Source organism: Lithobates pipiens, unplaced genomic scaffold, assembly GCF_037356315.1.
Source record: "Lithobates pipiens isolate NorthernLeopardFrog02 unplaced genomic scaffold, aLitPip1_a1.2 Scaffold_35, whole genome shotgun sequence".
NCBI lineage: Eukaryota > Metazoa > Chordata > Amphibia > Anura > Ranidae > Lithobates > Lithobates pipiens.
The window spans coordinates 15,274,319-15,295,129 of NW_027507811.1; the positions used below are offsets into that span (position 1 = coordinate 15,274,319).

General features: G+C 48.0%; 2 protein-coding genes across 2 annotated transcripts in view; both read left to right on the forward strand.

The window, feature by feature from the left end:
• Positions 1–20,811, forward strand: part of LOC143955511 (uncharacterized) — a 95,280-nt gene that overhangs the window by 40,399 nt on the left and 34,070 nt on the right. The window contains 8 exon segments of the mRNA XM_077465545.1: positions 3,233–3,382; positions 3,472–3,616; positions 4,943–6,329; positions 8,469–8,596; positions 10,821–10,912; positions 11,243–11,338; positions 11,456–11,605; positions 11,695–11,842. Of these exon segments, the coding sequence (XP_077321671.1) occupies positions 3,233–3,382; positions 3,472–3,616; positions 4,943–6,329; positions 8,469–8,596; positions 10,821–10,912; positions 11,243–11,338; positions 11,456–11,605; positions 11,695–11,842 (2,296 nt within the window).
• LOC143956071 (oocyte zinc finger protein XlCOF7.2-like) lies at positions 882–2,608 on the forward strand. Its single transcript, XM_077466197.1, has 3 exons — positions 882–1,892; positions 2,164–2,190; positions 2,277–2,608. The coding sequence occupies exons 1-3, from the start codon at positions 1,878–1,880 to the stop codon at positions 2,466–2,468; spliced, it is 234 nt and encodes a 77-aa protein (XP_077322323.1). The 5' UTR covers positions 882–1,877; the 3' UTR covers positions 2,469–2,608.

Below are 20,811 nucleotides of genomic sequence, written 5' to 3' on the forward strand. Positions count from 1 at the left end.
GGAGAGCTGTAGTGTGGATGATAGAGGAGATCTATCGGAGAATGTAATGTGGATGGTGGAGGAAAACTGTGGGAGAATGTAGTGTGGTTGGTGGAGGAGATCTGTCGGAGAATGTAGTGTGGATGGTGGAGGAGAGCTGTCAGACAATGTAGTGTGGATGGTGGAGGAGATGTCGGAGAATGTAGTGTGGATGGTGGAGGAGAGCTGTCAGAGAATGTAGTGTGGATGGTGGAGGAGAACTGTCAGAGAATGTAGTGTAGATGGTGGAGGAGATCTGTCGGAGAATGTAGTGCGGATGGTGGAGGAGAGCTGTCAGAGAATGTAGTGTGGATGGTGGAGGAGAGCTGTCGGAGAATGTAGTGTGGATGGTGGAGGAGATCTGTCGGAGAATGTAGTGTGGATGGTGGAGAAGATCTATCGGAGAATGCAGTGTGGATGGTGGGAGGAGATCTGTCGGAGAATGTAGTGTGGATGGTGGGAGGAGAGCTGTCAGAGAATGTAGTGTGGATGGTGGAGGAGATCTATCGGAGAATGTAATGTGGATGGTGGAGGAAAACTGTCGGAGAATGTAGTGTGGATGGTGGAGGAGATCTGTCAGAGAATGTAGTGTGGATGGTGTTGGAGATCTGTCGGAGAATATAGTGTGGATGGTGGAGGAGATCTGTCAGAGAATGTAGTGTGGATGGTGGAGGAGATCTGTCGGAGAATGTAGTGTGGATGGTGGAGGAGATCTGTCGGAGAATGTAGTGTGGATGGTGGAGGAGAGCTGTCGGAGAATGTAGTGTGGATGGTGGAGGAGAACTGTCAGAGAATGTAGTGTAGATGGTGGAGGAGATCTGCCGGAGAATGTAGTGCGGATGGTGGAAGAGAGCTGTCGGAGAATGTAGTTTGGATGGTGGAGGAGATCTGTCAGAGAATGTAGTGTGGAAGGTGGAGGAGATCTGTCGGAGAATGTAGTGCGGATGGTGGAAGAGAGCTGTCGGAGATTGTAGTGTGGATGGTGGAGGAGATCTGTCGGAGAATGTAGTGTGGTTGGTGGAGGAGGTCTGTCGGAGAATGTAGTGTGGATGGTGGAGGAGAGCTGTCGGAGAATGTAGTGTGGGTGGTGGAGGAGATCTGTCGGAGAATGTAGTGTGGATGGTGGAGGAGAGCTGTCGGAGAATGTAGTGTGGATGGTGGAGGAGATCTGTCAGAGAATGTAGTGTGGATGGTGGAGGAGAGCTGTCGGAGAATGTAGTGTGGATGGTGGAGGAGAGCTGTCGGAGAATGTAGTGTGGATGGTGGAGGAGATCTGTCGGAGAATGTAGTGTGGATGGTGGAGGAGATCTGTCGGAGAATGTAGTGTGGATGGTGGAGTTGATCTGTCGGAGAATGTTGTGTGGATGGTGGAGGAGAGCTGTCGGAGAATGTAGTGTGGATGGTGGAGGAGAGATGTCGGAGGTTAGGTTTCCCCCGGAGTTGCAGTTTCACATACATAATCCATCCCCAAAATAATCCTTTACATGTACGAATGCCATGTGTGGGTTGAGGTGCAGGATGTTGAAGGACTGTACGTAGATAAAACACATAATGTTGGGGCATGTGAGATTTAAATATTTTGTTTTACATCTATAAATATCAAAATTTAAGCAACAAATTGTTTTCATGTTTTTGATGTCTGTTAAATGTAATGTAGACTGCAGTATTTATATTCAATACAAGGTGGCGATCTCACTTTGAACACACCAACAGGAAGTGAGGCGACTACAGACAGGAAGTGATGTAGGCACAGGCAGGAAGTGATGTCGTTTACAGACAGGAAGTGATACATAAATATAAATAGGGATGTTCCGGAAAAAGAGAAGTCAGAGAGGAGTAGAGAGGAGACATTGCTGGAAATGGTGGCAGAGGAGGTAATAAGATATTATTTTATATTTACACCCAGTAACCTCCCATCATTTTCGCCCCCTTCCTCCTAGGATGTCTTTTATAGTTTATAGAACAGATATATTCTGCATAAACAGAGTTATTTATCCAACTGTCCATCCAGAGGTTTATAGACCGGATACATCCTAAATGTATCACCCTCCTAGTTAGGTTTCTAGAGAGGTTTAGGTAAATTTTGTTTTGTTAGCTGCTCTGTAGTCAGTGGAGCTGTGTGATGATTCCATTTGGCTATTATAGGTCTTGCTTGATCTGCTGACAGGAGAGGTGAGCGGTGCCGGGAATTCTGGGACATTATCCAGTAACAGACAAGGGATGTGTCTGGATGGTGACTGTATCATTGTGTGTGTCAGGTTCCTATAAGGTGTCAGGATGTCACTGTCTATTTCTCCATGGAGGAGTGGGAGTATTTAGAAGGACACAAGGATCTCTACAAGGACGTCATGATGGACAATCAGCCGCCCCTCACATCACCGGGTAAGAGGAGACTTTATTGTAAAGGAGAGAGCAGTACGGAGGGTCCACCTAGATCCCCCATCATCTGATAAACACATAGAAACAATGTATTCAGTCAGTGTGTGTGTTTCCTACAGATGGATCCAGTAATCGGAACCCACCAGAGAGATGTCCCCGTCCTCTGTATCCCCGGGATTCATCACAGGAGGGTCACACCATCCCCCACCATCATCCGGTAGGTGGGACTGAGCATGTAGATCGAAAAAATGTATTCTATGCAATGAGAGGACATTCTATGATGTAATCTCGTGTTCCTTTTTAAAATCGAAATCTATCATCTTTGGGGCTTAGAATAAGGAACTGGCATACATCAAAGCTGAAGTTAAACAGGAAGAAGAAGAGACGTTGGTGAGTGGAGATCAGCAGTCTATGGAGGAGAGAGGTCCTCTGTATTCCCGGGATTCCACCCAGGAACATCAAAACTCTACAGAGAATGATCAGGTAGATGGGACTGGGCAAAAAACGAACAAATACGAGAGGTGATATATGTAGAGTTTTATTTATATATATATATATATATATATATATTATATAGATAGATAGAGAGAATATCTCTTTTATATTTGAAGCAGACTTTCCGGATTTGATATTTATCATCTCTTGAATTTAGAATGAAGAACAGAAAGACATCAAATTTGAGGATAAAGAGGAAGAAGAAGAGCCTTTGGTGGGTGGAGATCAGCAGTCTATGGAGGAGGGTTGTTCTCTATATTCCCAGGATTACACCCTGGAACATCAAAACTATTTTCAGCTGTGTTTTTAGATGTTATATTTTGTCATCTCTGAAATTTAGAATGAAGAACGGAAAGACATCAAATTTGAGGTTAAGAAAGAAGAAGAAGAGAGGTTGGTGAGTGGAGATCAGCAGTCTATGGAGGAGAGAGGTCCTCTGTATTCCCAGGATTTCCCCAAGAAAACCCCCAGTTATAAAGAGACTGATCAGGTAGATGGGACTGGGGGAAAAAATAATTCTATGAGAGGACATTCATCTATGTAATCTCTTGTTCCTAATTATAAATCTTTGGGGTTTAGGATGAAGAACTGAGAGACATCAAAGCTGAGGTTAAACAAGAAGAAGAAGAGAGGTTGGTGAGTGGAGATCAGCAGTCTATGGAGGAGGGGAAGATGATTATGGAAAGAAAACAACAGCAGGGATCTTCTCTACATATGGACACAAGTACGTCATAAACACTAAATGCAGAGACAGTTCACTATTTAAATCTACTTCTTTAAGTATAAAGAATGTATTCCATTGAGTGAAAAAAAAAATGTAAAGTGGCAGTTGATCCAGAGGAGGGTAGAAAAATCACCTATAGTTCCCAGCAAATGAGGAGGAGATACTGTATACCATATGAAAGGTCCATCTCCATTCCTCAATATAACGTCATGTTTCCAACAAATGAGGAGGAGATACTGTACACCATATGAAAGGTCCATCTCCATTCCTCAATATGACGTCATGTTTCCAACAAATGAGGAGGAGATACTGTACACCATATGAAAGGTCCATCTCCATTCCTCAATATAACATCATGTTCCCAACAAATGAGGAGGAGATACTGTACACCATATGAAAGGTCCATCTCCATTCCTCAATATAACATCATGTTCCCAACAAATGAGGAGGAGATACTGTACACCATATGAAAGGTCCATCTCCATCCCTCTATATAACGTCATGTTCCCAACAAATGAGGAGGAGATACTGTACACCATATGAAAGGTCCATCTCTATTCCTCAATATGACGTCATGTTCCCAACAAATGAGGAGGAGATACTGTACACCATATGAAAGGTCCATCTCCATTCCTCAATATAACGTCATGTTCCCAACAAATGAGGAGGAGATATTGTACACCATATGAAAGGTCCATCACCATTCCTCAAAAAAAAATTCAATGGCTGACTTGACCCAGGGTCAGGCACTTTTGAGTGAGGGCATATGCTTTAATATACTCAGTAACTGATTAACATTCCTAAAAAAGCACAACTGACTCTTAAATGGACCTGTCGATGAGATTCCCAAGCATACGCAATTGCTTATGCCGTCTACAATGCAGGGTGGGGATTCAACGCTAGGGAACCCTGAGGATGTCCTATTAGACGAAACACGAAGGGCGGAGCCTTGACCCTGACGTTATGCTACTGTATCAGGTTCCATGTAGTGGCTTCTCATGTTAGTTACCAATAATGTCTATGGATGTTCACATGCAATTTTTAAACTGCTGTACACAATATGAACAGTATATCCTTGATGTGCTTTTAGGAATAGGTGGAGGAATGTCCCATTCTTCACCATGACCTTGTCACTAATGCTCAAATACTGTTACAAAACTCCCATATTGCACTAAGTATCATTTTTATTTTTCATTTTCTGTAATAATTACACCAAATTCAATACCAGAGCTCTGAGAATGTTTTGAAAGCTACACATAGATCTATGACTTTTGAATACAAGATGTATGAGAACAGATATGACTTATATTAAATATTGCTTTCCAGCAGATGGACGGTGTTCCTGGAATATAAATACATCGGAGGGACATCTTATTATATTTCCAGATTGTAAGACAGAAGTCAACTCTGATTGGTTGGTTAGATCAAAGGATCCTTCTAATCCCGAGGAACCTTCTGATAAATCCCATACTATGACTTCAGATGTCCATCTAAGATCATTGGATCCTTCTAATCCTGAGGAACCTTCTGATAAATCCCATACTATGACTTCAGATGCCCATCTAAGATCAATGGATCCTTCTAATCCTGAGGAACCTTCTGCTAAATCCCATACTATGACTTCAGATGTCCATCTAAGATCAATGGGTCCTTCTAATCCTGAGGAACCTTCTGAGAAATCCCATACTATGACTTCAGATGTCCATCCAAGTTCTCACAGTACTGACAGATCAACAGATGCATCCGATCCCCAAAAATCATCTTTAAGCCGTAAGAGGTTACACACAGGAGAGCGTTCATTGTCATCTTCAGAGTGCAGGAAACCTTTCACTGAAAAGGATGACCGTCGTAGACATCATAGAATTCACACTGGTGAACGTCCCTATCCATGTTCAGAGTGCGGAAAATGTTTCACTCAGAAACCAGTACTTATTGTACACCAGAGAACTCACACAGGTGAGCGTCCCTACCGTTGTTCAGAGTGTGACAAATGTTTCCCTAAAAAAGTACACCTTACTAAACATCAGAGGATTCACACAGGTGAGCGTCCTTACTGTTGTTCAGAGTGTGGGAAATCCTTCACCACAAAAGGAACACTTGTTCAACACCAGCGAGTTCACACGGGTGAGTGTCCTTATTCATGTTCAGGGTGTGGGAAATCTTTCACTCAGAAAGGAGACCGTGATAACCACCAGAGAATTCACACGGGTGAGCGCCCTTATTCATGTTCAGAGTGCGGGAAATCTTTCACTGCAAAAAGATCACTTGTGAAACACCAGAGAGTTCACACGGGTGAACGTCCTTATTCATGTTTAGAGTGCGGGAAACCATTCACACGGAGAGGACACCTTGTTACGCACCAGAGAGTTCACACAGGTGTGCGTCCTTATCCATGTTTAGAGTGCGGGAAATCCTTCATTCGTAAAAGAGACCTTGTTACTCACCAGAAAATTCACACGGGGGAGGGTATTTATTCATGTTCAGAGTGTGGGAAATCTTTCACTGTAAAAAGGGAACTTCTTGGACACCAAAAAAAGCACAAAGGTGAGCGCCGCTATTCATGTTCAGAGTGCGGGAAATGTTTCATTCGCAATGCAAACCTTGTAAGACACCAGAAAGCTCACAGGGGTGAGCGTCCTTACCCATGTTCAGAGTGCGGGAAATCATTCACTCAGAAAGTACACCTTGTTAGACACCAGAAAATTCACACCGCGTGAACGTCGGCACTGCATTCAGAATGTGGGAAATGTTATGCAGATAAAATAAGTCGGAGACAGAGAACCCGCCAGATGATGCTTTTGACAAATATACGACGGCTTTTTCAGGAGGAACTGTTTAATCCATAGAACATTTTGTATGATAATAAAATAATTTTTAACTGGACCAAGTCTTCCCTTGGCTTCTTCTTTATTTTCTTCAAAGAACCATTCTTCTTTTTCCATTTTATATACTATAGGATATAAATAATGTAAACAGAGAGGTAGCCACTCATAATAAGCTGCACGAGTATGCAGTCCCAGGAACAAACATTGCCCCTAAGCTTCAGAATCTCCTAGGGAGGGGATCAGATAGGCCCTACTGGTGTATAATGGCGGAGAATGTAGTGTGGATGGTGGAGGAGAGCTGTCGGAGAATGTAGTGTGGATGGTGGAGGAGATCTGTCGGAGAATGTAGTGTGGATGGTGGAGGAGATCTGTCGGAGAATGTAGTGTGGATGGTGGAGGAGATCTGTCGGAGAATGTAGTGTGGATGGTGGAAGAGATCTGTCGGAGAATCTAGTGTGGATGGTGGAGGAGATCTGTCGGAGAATGTAGTGTGGATGGTGGGGGAGATCTGTCGGAGAATGTAGTGTGGATGGTGGAGATCTGTCGGAGAATGTAGTGTGGATGGTGGAGGAGATCTGTCGGAGAATGTAGTGTGGATGGTGGAGGAGATCTGTCAGAGAATGTAGTGTGGATGGTGGGAGGAGATCTGTCGGAGAATGTAGTGTGGATGGTGGGAGGAGATCTGTCGGAGAATGTAGTGTGGATGGTGGAGGAGATATGTCGGAGAATGTAGTGTGGATGGTGGAGGAGATCTGTCGGGGAATGTAGTGTGGATGATGGAGGAGATCTGTTGGAGAATGTAGTGTGGATGGTGGAGGAGATCTGTCGGGGAATGTAGTGTGGATGGTGGAGGAGATCTGTTGGAGAATGTAGTGTGGATGGTGGAGGAGAGCAGTCGGAGAATGTAGTGTGGATGGTGGAGGAGATCTGTCGGAGAATGTAGTGTGGATGGTGGAGGAGATATGTCGGAGAATGTAGTGTGGATGGTGGAGGAGATCTGTCGGGGAATGTAGTGTGGATGGTGGGGGAGAGCTGTTGGAGAATGTAGTGTGGATGGTGGAGGAGATCTGTCGGAGAATGTGGTGTGGATGGTGGAGGAGATCTGTCGGAGAATGTGGTGTGGATGGTGGAGGATAGCTGTCGGAGAATGTAGTGTGGATGGTGGGGGAGAGCTGTTGGAGAATGTAGTGTGGATGGTGGAGGAGATCTGTCGGAGAATGTAGTGTGGACGGTGGAGGACAGCAGTCGGAGAATGTAGTGTGGATGATGGAGGAGATCTGTTGGAGAATGTAGTGTGGATGGTGGGGGAGAGCTGTTGGAGAATGTAGTGTGGATGGTGGAGGAGATCTGTCAGAGAATGTAGTGTGGATGGTGGAGGAGAGCTGTCGGAGAATGTAGTGTGGATGGTGGAGGAGATCTGTCAGAGAATGTAGTGTGGATGGTGGGAGGAGATCTGTCGGAGAATGTAGTGTGGATGGTGGAGGAGATCTGTCGGAGAATGTAGTGTGGATGGTGGAGGAGATCTGTCGGGGAATGTAGTGTGGATGGTGGAGGAGATCTTTCGGAGAATGTAGTGTGGATGGTGGGAGGAGAGCTGTCGGAGAATGTAGTGTGGATGGTGGAGGAGATCTGTCGGAGAATGTCGTGTGGATGGTGGAGGAGATCTGTCGGAGAATGTAGTGTGGATGGTGGAGGAGATCTGTGGGGGAATGTAGTGTGAATGGTGGGAGGAGATCTGTCGGAGAATGTAGTGTGGATGGTGGAGGAGATCTGTCGGAGAATGTAGTGTGGATGATGGAGGAGATCTGTCGGAGAATGTAGTGTGGATGATGGAGGAGAGCAGTCGGAGAATGTAGTGTGGATGGTGGAGATCTGTTGGGGATATTGAAAACCAGTCAAACCAGGTTTGTCCCGTATGTTTCTTTAGCTAGGCAGCAATTACAGTTTTTCGCAGTTATACCAAGTAAAAATGGGGGCGTGGCCTTGAGGGAGCCCAGGCTGAGGTTATCTCTCTCATACCACTATAGGACCCTGTGGATGTGCAGCACCAACGATCTATTCTCTCTTCCTTCTATTGGCATAGACCTCATGCATGCACTTCTTAACTCCTTCCTTCCCGTACCATCTGACCAGGCTGTGGGTCTCCATATCCCAGGTTCGTGGTTGATTTTAGAAATCGATCACTGGGGAGGAAGCCAGATAATCAACCCCCTCACTACCACTAAGAAACATCCCACTGTCCCCCCGTCTATCCCACTGTCCATCCCACAGTCTCCTGTCCAACCCACTGTCCCCCCTGTCCTTTCCATGGTCCCCCTGTCCATCCCACAGTCCCTCTCTCCATTCTACTTTCCCCCTGTCCTTCCCATTGTCCCCCTGTCCACCCCACTAGCCCCCCCCCCCACTGTCCCCCATCCATCCCACTGTCCTCCTGTCCATCCTTGAGGCACCCAAATGTATCCCAGGCCCTATAGGGTTTACTGTAAATAAATAAATGCCTTTTGTCACAAGTGTGTTCGGGTTTGGCTTGAACAAAAGGTGTCAACCCTAGTACCTACTGGGCTAGAACTCCACTTCAGGTCCAATGAGACTTGAAAATTACATTCACATGGCTAAAATAAAGATCCTTCTACTTTTATTAAAACTATTTAAACAGAGTTTTGTTTACTTTGGTTTTTCTTTTTTTTTTATATTTTATCTGAGATGTGATCTACATGTGTAATCATGGATGTAACATAATAGAGGAATGGACCAGGAGGCAGCGGAGACAATGATGAAGTGTAACGTAGACTGCAGTATTTATATTCATCACAAGGTGGTGATCTCGCTTAGAACACACTAACAGGAAGTGATGTCACTTCAGACAGGAAGTGATGTAGGGCACAGACAGGAAGTGATGTAGATTACAGACAGGAAGTGATATAGAAGTATAAATAGGGAGTTCCCAGAAAACAGAGAAGGTAGAGAGGAGACATTGCTGGAACTGGAAGCAGAGGAGGTAATAAGATATTATTTTTATATTTACACCCAGTAACCTTTCCGTCATGTCTGTCCTCTTCCTCCATAGTCGTTGTTATGTCTCCAGCAAACATTGCTCTTCATACAAGGATATACATTTGTCACTGTGATGTCTTATGGTTTATAGACCGGATACATCCTAAATATAGAGCTATTTATCTAACTGTCCATCCAGAGCCTCTGGTTTATAGACCAAATACATCCTAAATATAGAACCATTTATCCAACTGTCCATCCAGAGCCTCTGGTTTATAGACCGGATACATCCTAAATATAGAGCCATTTATCCAACTGTCCATCCAGAGCCTCTGGTTTATAGACCGGATACATCCTAAATATAGAGCCATTTATCCAACTGTCCATCCAGAGCCTCTGGTTTATAGACCGGATACATCCTAAATATAGAACCATTTATCCAACTGTCCATCCAGAGCCTCTGGTTTATAGACCGGATACCTCCTAAATATAGAATCATTTATCCAACTGTCCATCCAGAACCTCTGGTTTATAGACCGGATACATCCTAAATATAGAACCATTTATCCAACTGCCCATCCAGAGCCTCTGGTTTATATACCGGATGCATCCTAAAAGTATCGCCTTCCTAGTTCAGTTGCTAGAGAGGTTTCAGTAAATTTACTTTTGTTAGCTGCTCTGTAGTCAGTGGAGCTGTGTGATGATTCCATTTGGCTGTTCTAGGTCTTGCTGGCTGCAGGCTCAGCTGCTTTCCCCTGTCTTCTAGTGATAGTAGTAGAATATAATGGGCTGAAAGGGCAGACCCTTGGCCTGAATATTCATGCAGTCTCCGTCAATCCCTGGGGAAATGGTTCCCAGTAGGTGGCTGAGGAGTGCATAAATAGTCTGAGATTTTGAACAATCAGATTCTTGTCCAGTAGGAGGAGATCCTAGCTTGGAAGGGCTGCTTGCCCATTTAAGCAAGTCAGCTGAAATATAAGTCCACCGAGGTCCCAGCTCAGGGTAAGCTGGAGGGCCTGCTTTGAAAAGGAGCTAGAAATAATTTAAGGGGAGGCAACTGAGGATCCAGTCTGGAGGCCCACAGTATAGTGTCTGGCTGATATTGGAAGGAGGCATCAATCTGTTTATAGCAGATCAGATCACATGTATTCGGCCGCAAACCGACACATGTCCATTTACATGCACCACTCCATAGAGGAGAACAGAGGGTCTAATCGGGTGTGTCTAAAAAAACTGACAGGCAGACCCGATCAGGCCGTGCTTGTGAAAGGAGCCTGATAGGTTTTGGTTACAGTTATACTTTAGAGGGAACCTTTGGATTTCTTTCAGCAAGATTAAGGAGGGCTTTAAAACATTATGACAACTTACATCATCACCCATCACAGTGCCTCCACCTCGCTGCCTCACAACAGAGGTAACCAGTGCAGAGAAGGTTCTAGAAGTCAGCAATGAGATCTTTGATCTGCTTAAGGCAGAGGTGAGCAGTGCCGGGAATTCTGGGAGATTATCCAGTAACAGACAAGGGATGTGTCTGGATGGTGACTGTATCATTGTGTGTGTCAGGTTCCTATAAGGTGTCAGGATGTCACTGTCTATTTCTCCATGGAGGAGTGGGAGTATTTAGAAGGACACAAGGATCTCTACAAGGACGTCATGATGGACAATCAGCCGCCCCTCACATCACCGGGTAAGAGGAGACTTTATTGTAAAGGAGAGAGCAGTACGGAGGCTCCACATAGATCCCCCCCATCATCTGATAAACACATAGAAACAATGTATTCAGTCAGTGTGTGTGTTTCCTACAGATGGATCCAGTAATGGGAACCCACCAGAGAGATGTCCCCGTCCTCTGTATTCCCGGGATTCCACACAGGAGGGTCACACCATCCCCCACCACCATCCGGTAGGTGGGACTGAGCATGTACATCAAAAAATGTATTCTATGCAATGAGAGGACATTCTATGATGTAATCTTGTGTTCCTTTTTAAAATTTTGAAATCTATCATCTTTGGGGCTTAGAATAAGGAACTGGCATACATCAAAGCTGAAGTTAAACAGGAAGAAGAAGAGAGGTTGGTGAGTGGAGATCAGCAGTCTATGGAGGAGAGAGGTCCTCTGTATTCCCAGGATTTCCCCAAGAAAACCCCCAGTTATAAAGAGACTGATCAGGTAGATAGGACTGGGGGAAAAAATTATTCAATGAGAGGACATTCATCTATGTAATCTCTTGTTCCTATTTATAAATCTTTGGGGTTTAGGGTGAAGAACTGAGAGACGTCAAAGCTGAGATTGAAGAAGAAGAAGAAGAAGAAGAGAGGTTGGTGAGTGGAGATCAGCAGTCTATGGAGGAGGGGGAGATGATTATGGAAAGTAAACCGGAGGAATCTTCTCTACATGAGGACACAAGTAAGTCATAAACACTAAATGCAGAGACAGTTCATTATTTAAATCTACTTCTTTAAGTATTAAGAATGTATTCCATTGAGTGAAAAAAATGTAAAGTGGCAGTTGAGCCAGAGGAGGGTAGAAAAATCACCTATAGTTCCCAGCAATTGAGGAGGAGATACTGTATACCATATGAAAGGTCCATCTCCATTCCTCAATATAACGTCATGTTCCCAACAAATGAGGAGGAGATACTGTACACCATATGAAAGGTCCATCTCCACTCCTTAATATAACGTCATGTTCCCAACAAATGAGGAGGAGATACTGTACACCATATGAAAGGTCCATCTCCGTTCCTAAAAAAAAAAAATTAAATGGCTGACTTGCCCCAGGGTCAGGCGCTTTTGAGTGAGGGCATATGCTTTAATATACTCGGTAACTAACATTCCTAAAAAGCACAACTGACTCTTAAATGGACCTGTCGATGAGATTCCCAAGCATAGACAATGCAGGGTGGAGATTCAACGCTACAGACCCCTGATGTCCTATTAGACGAAACATGTAGGGCGGAGCCTTGACCCTCACGTTATGCCACTGTATCAGGTTCCATGTAGTGGCTTCTCATGTGAGTTATCGATAATGTCTATGGATGTTCACATGCACTTTTTAAACTGCTGTACACAATATGAACAGTATATCCTTAATGTGCTTTTAGGAATAGTTGGAGGAAAGTCCCATTCTTCACCATGACCTTGTCATCAATGCACAAATACTGTTACTAACTAGTGCAGTTTGGGAGTTTTGTATCATTTTTATTTTAAATTTTTAATTCAATAGCAGAGCTCTGGGAATGTTTTGAATGCTACACATAGATCTATGACTTCTGAATACAAGATGTATGAGAACAGATATGACTTGTATTAAATATTGTTTTCCCCAATCGTCTTTCAGGACAGCCACCTTAGAGAGACACCGGCTCCTCCCCTCTGAGGAAACACCGCCTTCAATTTCATAATTTAAGCCTCCTCCTCCCTTCGTTCCTCAGTTATGGTGTTTCCTCCGGCGGGGAGACACCGCCAAGGAACCTTAAGGCTAAATTCGGTTGGTGAAACTGAAGCCATCCGAGCGGAGCCCTGGCCCCGTTCGGCTATCCGACCATTCATCGGTCGGTCCAGGACAGTCCTATCAGCGGGGAGCTGAAGTGTTCGTACTGTCCATATACCCTAAACTCCGCTTGGGGAAAGCAGGAAGTTTATGGGGTCGTCCGTTCGTTCACCCGCGGGTGTTTCAACGGAACAAACAGTCCAGTCGGCTGGGGAAGCTGAATACTCGACTGACCTTTACACGCACTCCAATCTTCGCTTGGGGAAAGCAGGAAGTCTTTGGAGAGGTTCATCCCTGCGTTTCGCCCAGTGGGGTGCTGAACGAAGGCGCCCAGGGCCCCCCTGTGTACGCAGCCGGCGGGGAGCTGGAAGCCGGACCGGTAGGCGGGCGACGTCAGTTCCGGTGGGGGCGGACCCCTTCGTTCGATCCGCGTCTTCCGGTTCCGGACGCGGCACGTGAAGGGGAACCTAGCGTTCGGCTGGTGCAGCCTCTCTTTTCACAGTTGCACAGGTAGCTGTTAGAGGCGCGTTCGTACCACGCTTCCTCAACGGGAGAATGTCCGAGGCAGAGGCTTCAAAAACTCCTGGAGATAACAGCACCAGCCACTCGAAGGTAAGAGGAAACCTGGGGAGGTGTTCCCTTACTTGTATCCAGTAGCTCCACTGGTGTTCCTCCTTGGTGGTCGGGGGGAAGGGTAGTGTGTCTGGGATCCTGGTGATGGTTGATCCTAGGGGGGGCACTCCCGGTGGTCCTCTATGTAGCGCTGGTGTTGCTGTTTTTTAGGCTCATGCTGCCCCTTCCTGTGCTTTGTGTCTTTCAGAAAGCCACGAGCAAGTCCCCCCATGGTTCTAAGAAGTGCCCTTCATGTAGAACGTCTATGGGAGACTCTTGGTCTAAAGCTATTTGCAAACAATGTATTGAGGATTTACTTAAGGAACAGGCAGTAGAGCAGGGTGCAGATCTGGTAGCTTCTATGAAGGAACTCTCTGGTACCTTTCAGTCCTTCCAAAACTTTTTTTCCAGTTTTCAGTGGCCCCAGCCTCCGAGCACTCCTACACCAGCGCAGCAGAGTGTACCATCCAGCCCTGTGGATGTTCCTCCTGCAAGGGGAGAGAATTCAGAGGGTCCCAGGGAGGAAGCTGAGGAGGAAATTGACAGTGTCGTTTCAGACTCCCAGGGGGAGTCTGACGCCGAGGTGTTGGATGGGGAATCCAGCAGAATCTCGCGGTATAAGCTTTCCCTGGAGGATGTGGATGAGCTCTTGGGAGCGATTCATACCACTTTAGGCATTCAAGAAGAAACTAAGGCCGCGTACACACGCGCGGACTGTTCGCCCAACCTTGTTCGGCAAACAGTTTGTCAAACAGTCCGCTCAAAATTTGCATGAGCGGACTTGCCCACACACGAGCGGACTGTTTGACGAACAAGGTTGGGCAAACAGTTCGCTCAACTTTTGAAATGAACGGACTCGCCCACGTAAGGCGGAGGCAAGTCCGCCCATTTCGAGCGCGTGTACAGGTAGGCGGGGCCCGCGAAGGAGACGTCGCGGGCTCCGCCGCCTGGAATGGGCTTAAAGGGGAACCCCAACGCCGAAAAAAATCGGCGTGGGGGTTCCCCCCAAGTCCACACCAGACCCTTGTCCGAGCACGCTACCCGGCCGGCCAGGAAAGGGGGGCGAGCGAGCGCGCCCCCCCTCCTGAGCCGTACCAGGCCGCGTGCCCTCAACATGGGGGGGTGCCTTGGGGAAGGGGGGGGCCGCGCGGCCCCCCCACCCAAAGCACCTTGTCCCCATGTTGATGAGGACAAGGGCCTCTTCCCGACAACCCTGGCCGTTGGTTGTCGGGGTCTGCGGGCGGGGGGCTTATCGGAATCCGGGAGCCCCCTTTAAGAAGGGGGCCCCCGGATACCGGCCCCCCACCCTATGTGAATGAGTATGGGGTACAATGTACCCCTACCCATTCACCTGTGAAATAAAGTACAAATAAAAACACAACACAGGGGGAAAAAATATTTTATTGCACAGCCGGGGGTCTTCCGTCTTCGGGGGTCTTCTCGCCGGACTCCTCCGCTATGTGTGTGTAGCTCTTTTGCCAGCGGAGGAGTCCGGCTTTCTTCCTCCCCGCCGCCGGCCTCTTCTCCCGACTTCGGGGGTCTTGTCCCCCTCTTCGGTTCTTCTGCCGGGCCACCGCGCCTGGTCCGGTGGCCCGGTCTTCTGTCGCCGTCTTCCGTTCTTCTGTCGCCGCCTTCGGTTCTTCTGCCGGGCCACCGCGCCTTCTTGTAGCTCTTTTACAGGCGGTGGCCCGGTCTTCTGTCGCCGTCGCCGCCTTCCGTTCGTGTTCTTCTTCTTGTTCTTCTTGTTCTTCTCCTGGAGATGTTGACTCGACGAGCTCTCCGGCCGGAATGCCGGGGACGCGCTGTGCGGTCACTTATATAGTGACAATGGGGCGGGGTCACATGGTATATGTCACATGGGTTGATGTCACATGGTGACCCCGCCCCCTTACGATGTCATAGTCCCCATGTGACATCAACCCATGTGACCAACCCATGTGACATATACCATGTGACCCCGCCCCATTGTCACTATATAAGTGACCGCACAGCGCGTCCCCGGCATTCCGGCCGGAGAGCTCGTCGAGTCAACATCTCCAGGAGAAGAACAAGAAGAACAAGAAGAAGAACACGAACGGAAGGCGGCGACGGCGACAGAAGACCGGGCCACCGCCTGTAAAAGAGCTACAAGAAGGCGCGGTGGCCCGGCAGAAGAACCGAAGGCGGCGACAGAAGAACGGAAGGCGGCGACAGAAGACCGGGCCACCGGACCAGGCGCGGTGGCCCGGCAGAAGAACCGAAGAGGGGGACAAGACCCCCGAAGTCGGGAGAAGAGGCCGGCGGCGGGGAGGAAGAAAGCCGGACTCCTCCGCTAGCAAAAGAGCTACACACACATAGCGGAGGAGTCCGGCGAGAAGACCCCCGAAGACGGAAGACCCCCGGCTGTGCAATAAAATATTTTTTCCCCCTGTGTTGTGTTTTTATTTGTACTTTATTTCACAGGTGAATGGGTAGGGGTACATTGTACCCCATACTCATTCACATAGGGTGGGGGGCCGGTATCCGGGGGCCCCCTTCTTAAAGGGGGCTCCCGGATTCCGATAAGCCCCCCGCCCGCAGACCCCGACAACCAACGGCCAGGGTTGTCGGGAAGAGGCCCTTGTCCTCATCAACATGGGGACAAGGTGCTTTGGGGTGGGGGGGCCGCGCGGCCCCCCCTTCCCCAAGGCACCCCCCATGTTGAGGGCACGCGGCCTGGTACGGCTCAGGAGGGGGGGCGCGCTCGCTCGCCCCCCTTTCCTGGCCGGCCGGGTAGCGTGCTCGGACAAGGGTCTGGTGTGGACTTGGGGGGAACCCCCACGCCGATTTTTTTCGGCGTTGGGGTTCCCCTTTAAGCCCATTCCAGGCGGCGGAGCCCGCGACGTCTCCTTCGCGGGCCCCGCCTACCTGTACACGCGCTCGAAATGGGCGGACTTTCCGAGCGGGAACAGTCCGCTCATTTCGAAAGTACAGCGGACAGGCCCACACACGGGCGGACTGTTCGCTCAAACACAGTTTCAGCGGACAGTTTTTCGGAATTTCCGAAAGACTTTGTCCGTCCAACTGTCCGCTGAAACTGTCCGCTGAAAGCCCACACACGAGCGGACTGTCCGCCCAAACACTGTTCAGCGGACAAGGTTGGGCGAACAGTCCGCCCGTGTGTACGCGGCCTAAGACATTGTCACTCCATGATCGGATGTACAAGGGCATGGGGGAACAAAAGAAGCGGGTGTTCCCAGTGCATAACGTCTTGATCGATACCATCAAGAAGGAATGGCGGGATCCCGAAAGGAAACCTTTCTTTTCTGGGGCATTAAGACGTAGGTTTCCTTTTTCGGAGGAAGAGACTCTCGTCTGGAATAAATCTCCCAGACTAGACGCTGCTTTTTCCCAGGTGTCCAGACACACTGATCTATCCTTTGAGGATATGGGGGTACTTTCTAACCCTATGGATCGAAGGATGGATTACCTTCTTAAGAAGGCCTGGGATTCATCACAGGGAAATCTTAAGCCAGCCATGGCAACCACGGTGGTGGCCCGCAACATGGAGTATTGGCTCACCCAGATTAGCGCACACATTGAAGCAGGGACAGCAAAGGAGACTATTCTATCCTCCTTTCCCATGCTTCTTAAAGGGATAGCCTACATAGCGGACGCTTCGGCGGAATCCGTGAGAATGTCGGCAAGGTCCTTGGCCCTGACCAACTCTGCCAGGAGAGCCTTATGGCTGAAGACCTGGCCTGGAGACAATGCATCCAAACTTAAACTTTGTGGAATCCCCTTTACAGGAGATCTACTGTTTGGACCAGGTCTTGAAACAGTGCTAGATCGCACAGCAGACAAAAGAAAGGCCTTTCCTGTTAAAAGGAAATTTGGGGAACAAGCCAAAAGAAAGACTCGTCCCCAGAAAAGGGTTGTACCACCCCGTACGGTTCAGCAGAAGAAGAGTTGGGGACTCAAAAGCAAGGGCCCCGGGGGAGCAATTTTTCGCCCTCCTGAACAGCCCAAAAAATCTCAGTGACAGGGTCACGGTGGGAGGAAGATTGGGGGCCTTCCTCCCACAGTGGGAAATGATTTCCTCCAATCAGTTTGTCTTGGGGATCGTCAGAGGAGGTTACCATTTGGAGTTTTCGGAACTCCCTCCTCTGAGGTTCCTTGTCACCGAGCTGCCAAAATGCGCAGAAAAATCATCTGCCCTTCTTTCCTCTCTTCAGGAGTTGGAAGACCAGGAGGTGGTAGTACGGGTTCCAGTAGGAGAAACAAGCAGAGGCTTCTACTCTCACGTCTTCGTGATTCGCAAGCCTTCGGGAAAGTTCAGGCTCATCCTGAACCTGAAGCCCCTGAATGTCTCAGTTACCTACAGAAGGTTTCGGATGGATTCGGTTTACTCAGTAAAAGCACTCCTACCTCCGAACTGCTTCATGGCATCAATAGATCTGAAAGATGCATACCTGCATATTCCAATCGCAGAGTCCCACCAGCGTTTTCTCAGACTGGCAGTGAGAACTCCAATGGAAGTACTACACCTTCAGTTCAGAGCGCTTCCTTTCGGACTATCCTCTTCCCCCCGAATCTTCACCAAAGTGATGGCAGAAGTTCTGGCATTTCTGCGTCTCAGGGGAATCTCGGTGATCGCATATCTCGACGATCTCCTTCTGTTTGCCCCTTCCCCAGCACAGTTAATTCAGGATTTACAGGTCACAAGAAACCTGTTAGTAAGCCTGGGTTGGCTCCTGAACCTGGAGAAATCCAACTTAATCCCTTCCCAGAGGGTCACTTTCCTAGGGTACGAGTTGGACTCAACAGTACAAAGGGTCTTTCTTCCTTTGGAAAAAATTCAAAAGATAGACAGGGCTCTGTTGTTTCTTCAGGGCAACCACCAGATCTCCATAAGGAAGATCATGTCAGCGCTAGGGTTGCTGACATCCGCTCTTCCAGCGGTTCAGTGGGCAGGGTTACATTACCGCCCTCTACAATTATTTGTGCTGAAGGTTTGGGATCACAGCCAGGAATCTTTGGATTCTCTGGTTTCGATTCCAGATCAGGTAAAGAGGTCCCTCTGGTGGTGGAGGAAGGGAGCAAATTTGTCCCAAGGTCTAGAGTGGGTCATGCCAACCTCCAGGGTGGTCACGACCGATGCAAGCAGCTCAGGTTGGGGGGCACACCTAGACTCCCGATTAATACAGGGTATTTGGGAAAAGAGGGACTCGAGGAGATCCTCGAATTGGAGGGAGCTGAGGGCAGTAGATCTAGCTCTCAGAACCTTTCAGAAGGAGCTCCGGGGGAATCACGTAAGGGTAAGGTCGGACAACTCCTCGGTGGTAGCTTACATCAACAGACAGGGGGGCACCAGGAGCAAGTCCTTATGGGCCCTAGCGGAAGCCATCCTCAGATGGGCCGAAGCAAATATCCTGTCCCTTTCAGCAATCCACTTGAAGGGAGAACAAAATCAGGTGGCAGATTTTCTCAGCAGGAGAACTCTGAGAGAAGGCAATTGGGTTCTCAAGCAGGAAATATTCGAAATGATCACCCGGAGATGGGGGATTCCTGCAATAGATCTCTTTGCCGCAAGGGAAAACGCGAAGGTAGCAACATTCTTCTCCATAAACAGGGGGGACGGGGCATTGGCGGTGGACGCACTAGCACAGAGTTGGGGTTTCTCCAGGTGCTATGCTTTCCCCCCTCCAGTGCTCATTCCAGCAGTATTAAGGAAATTTCAAGTAGAGAACACTACCCTCATTCTAATTGCACCTCACTGGCCCAGGAGGCCGTGGTTCTCGATCCTGAAGGGCCTGTCTGTAGAACCCCCCTGGATTCTTCCATTGCAGGAGGATCTCCTGTCTCAGGGTCCGGTGTTATGTCCTCAGGTAGGACGATGGAACCTGGCAGCGTGGCTTCTGAGGAAGAATTGCTGAAAGCCAAGGGCTTCTCAGACCGGTTGGTAGCCACTCTTCTAAACTGTAGGAAAAAGGAAACCCAGTCCATTTACTTAAAGGTATGGAAACGGTTTAACAGCTGGTGTTCAGAGGGTTCCTTCAACGTGCATAGCCCTGTAGCCGTTCTAGAGTTCCTACAGGCAGGGGCGGATAAGGGGTTAGCGCTTGGAACACTAAAAGCTCAGGTTTCCGCTTTGAGCGTGTTTTTAGAGAAACATCTAGCGTCAGATCCTTGGGTCGTAAGGTTCTTCAGGGCCCTAGGTAGGCAAAGACCGGCTTCAAGCTCCCCCTTCCCAGTTTGGGATCTTTCTTTAGTTTTACAGGTTCTCACAGGGGAACCTTTTGAGCCGTTAGAATCTTGCTCATTAAAGCTGATCACTCTCAAAACAGTGTTTTTGGTGGCGATCACTACAGCAAGAAGAGTAAGTGAGCTCGAAGCCCTTTCTGTCAGGGCTCCCTTTTTTCAGGTTTTTCCGGATCGTCTGGTTTTGAAGATGGATCCGGCCTTTTTACCTAAGGTAGCCTCTAGTTTCCACAGGATGCAGGAGATTGTGCTACCTACGTTTTGTTCAAATCCAGTTAGAGAACAGGAACACATGTTTCACAGACTAGATGTTAGAAGATGTGTTCTTTATTATTTAGACTGCACAAGTCAGTTCAGAAAGACTGATTCACTTTTTGTTTTATTTTCAGGGGCCAGGAAGGGTTCCAAAGCCTCTAGACGTACCATAGCTAGATGGTTAAGGTTAGCCATTGGGCAGGCATACGTGGCAGGGGGATTAGATCCTCCAGCTGGCATTAGAGCACACTCAACCAGGGCCGTGGCAACTTTTCAGGCAGAGTGGGCTGGTGCATCTCCGGAACAGATCTGTAGAGCTGCAACGTGGTCCAGTTTTTCTACGTTTGTGAGACACTATAGACTGGATCTTCTGTCAGCCAAAGACCAAGCCTTTGGTCGTAAGGTGCTACAGGCAGTAGTCCCACCCTAAGGTAATGTACTCGCTTATCCTCTCTAAGGTGGCTGTCCTGAAAGACGATTGGGGAAAAATGGAATTACGTACCGGTAATGTCCTTTTTCAGGAGTCTTTCAGGACAGCACCGGTTCCCACCCAAATTGTTGCAGATCATCGGGAACTCATCACATGAGGCCGTCAGGTAAGACTTAAAAAGTTTATTTGTTTGACGTGTTCTTGTGTCTCCCCAGTTTGGCCGGAGGTACTCTGGAAGAACTGAGGAACGAAGGGAGGAGGAGGCTTAAATTATGAAATTGAAGGCGGTGTTTCCTCAGAGGGGAGGAGCCGGTGTCTCTCTAAGGTGGCTGTCCTGAAAGACTCCTGGAAAAGGACATTACCGGTA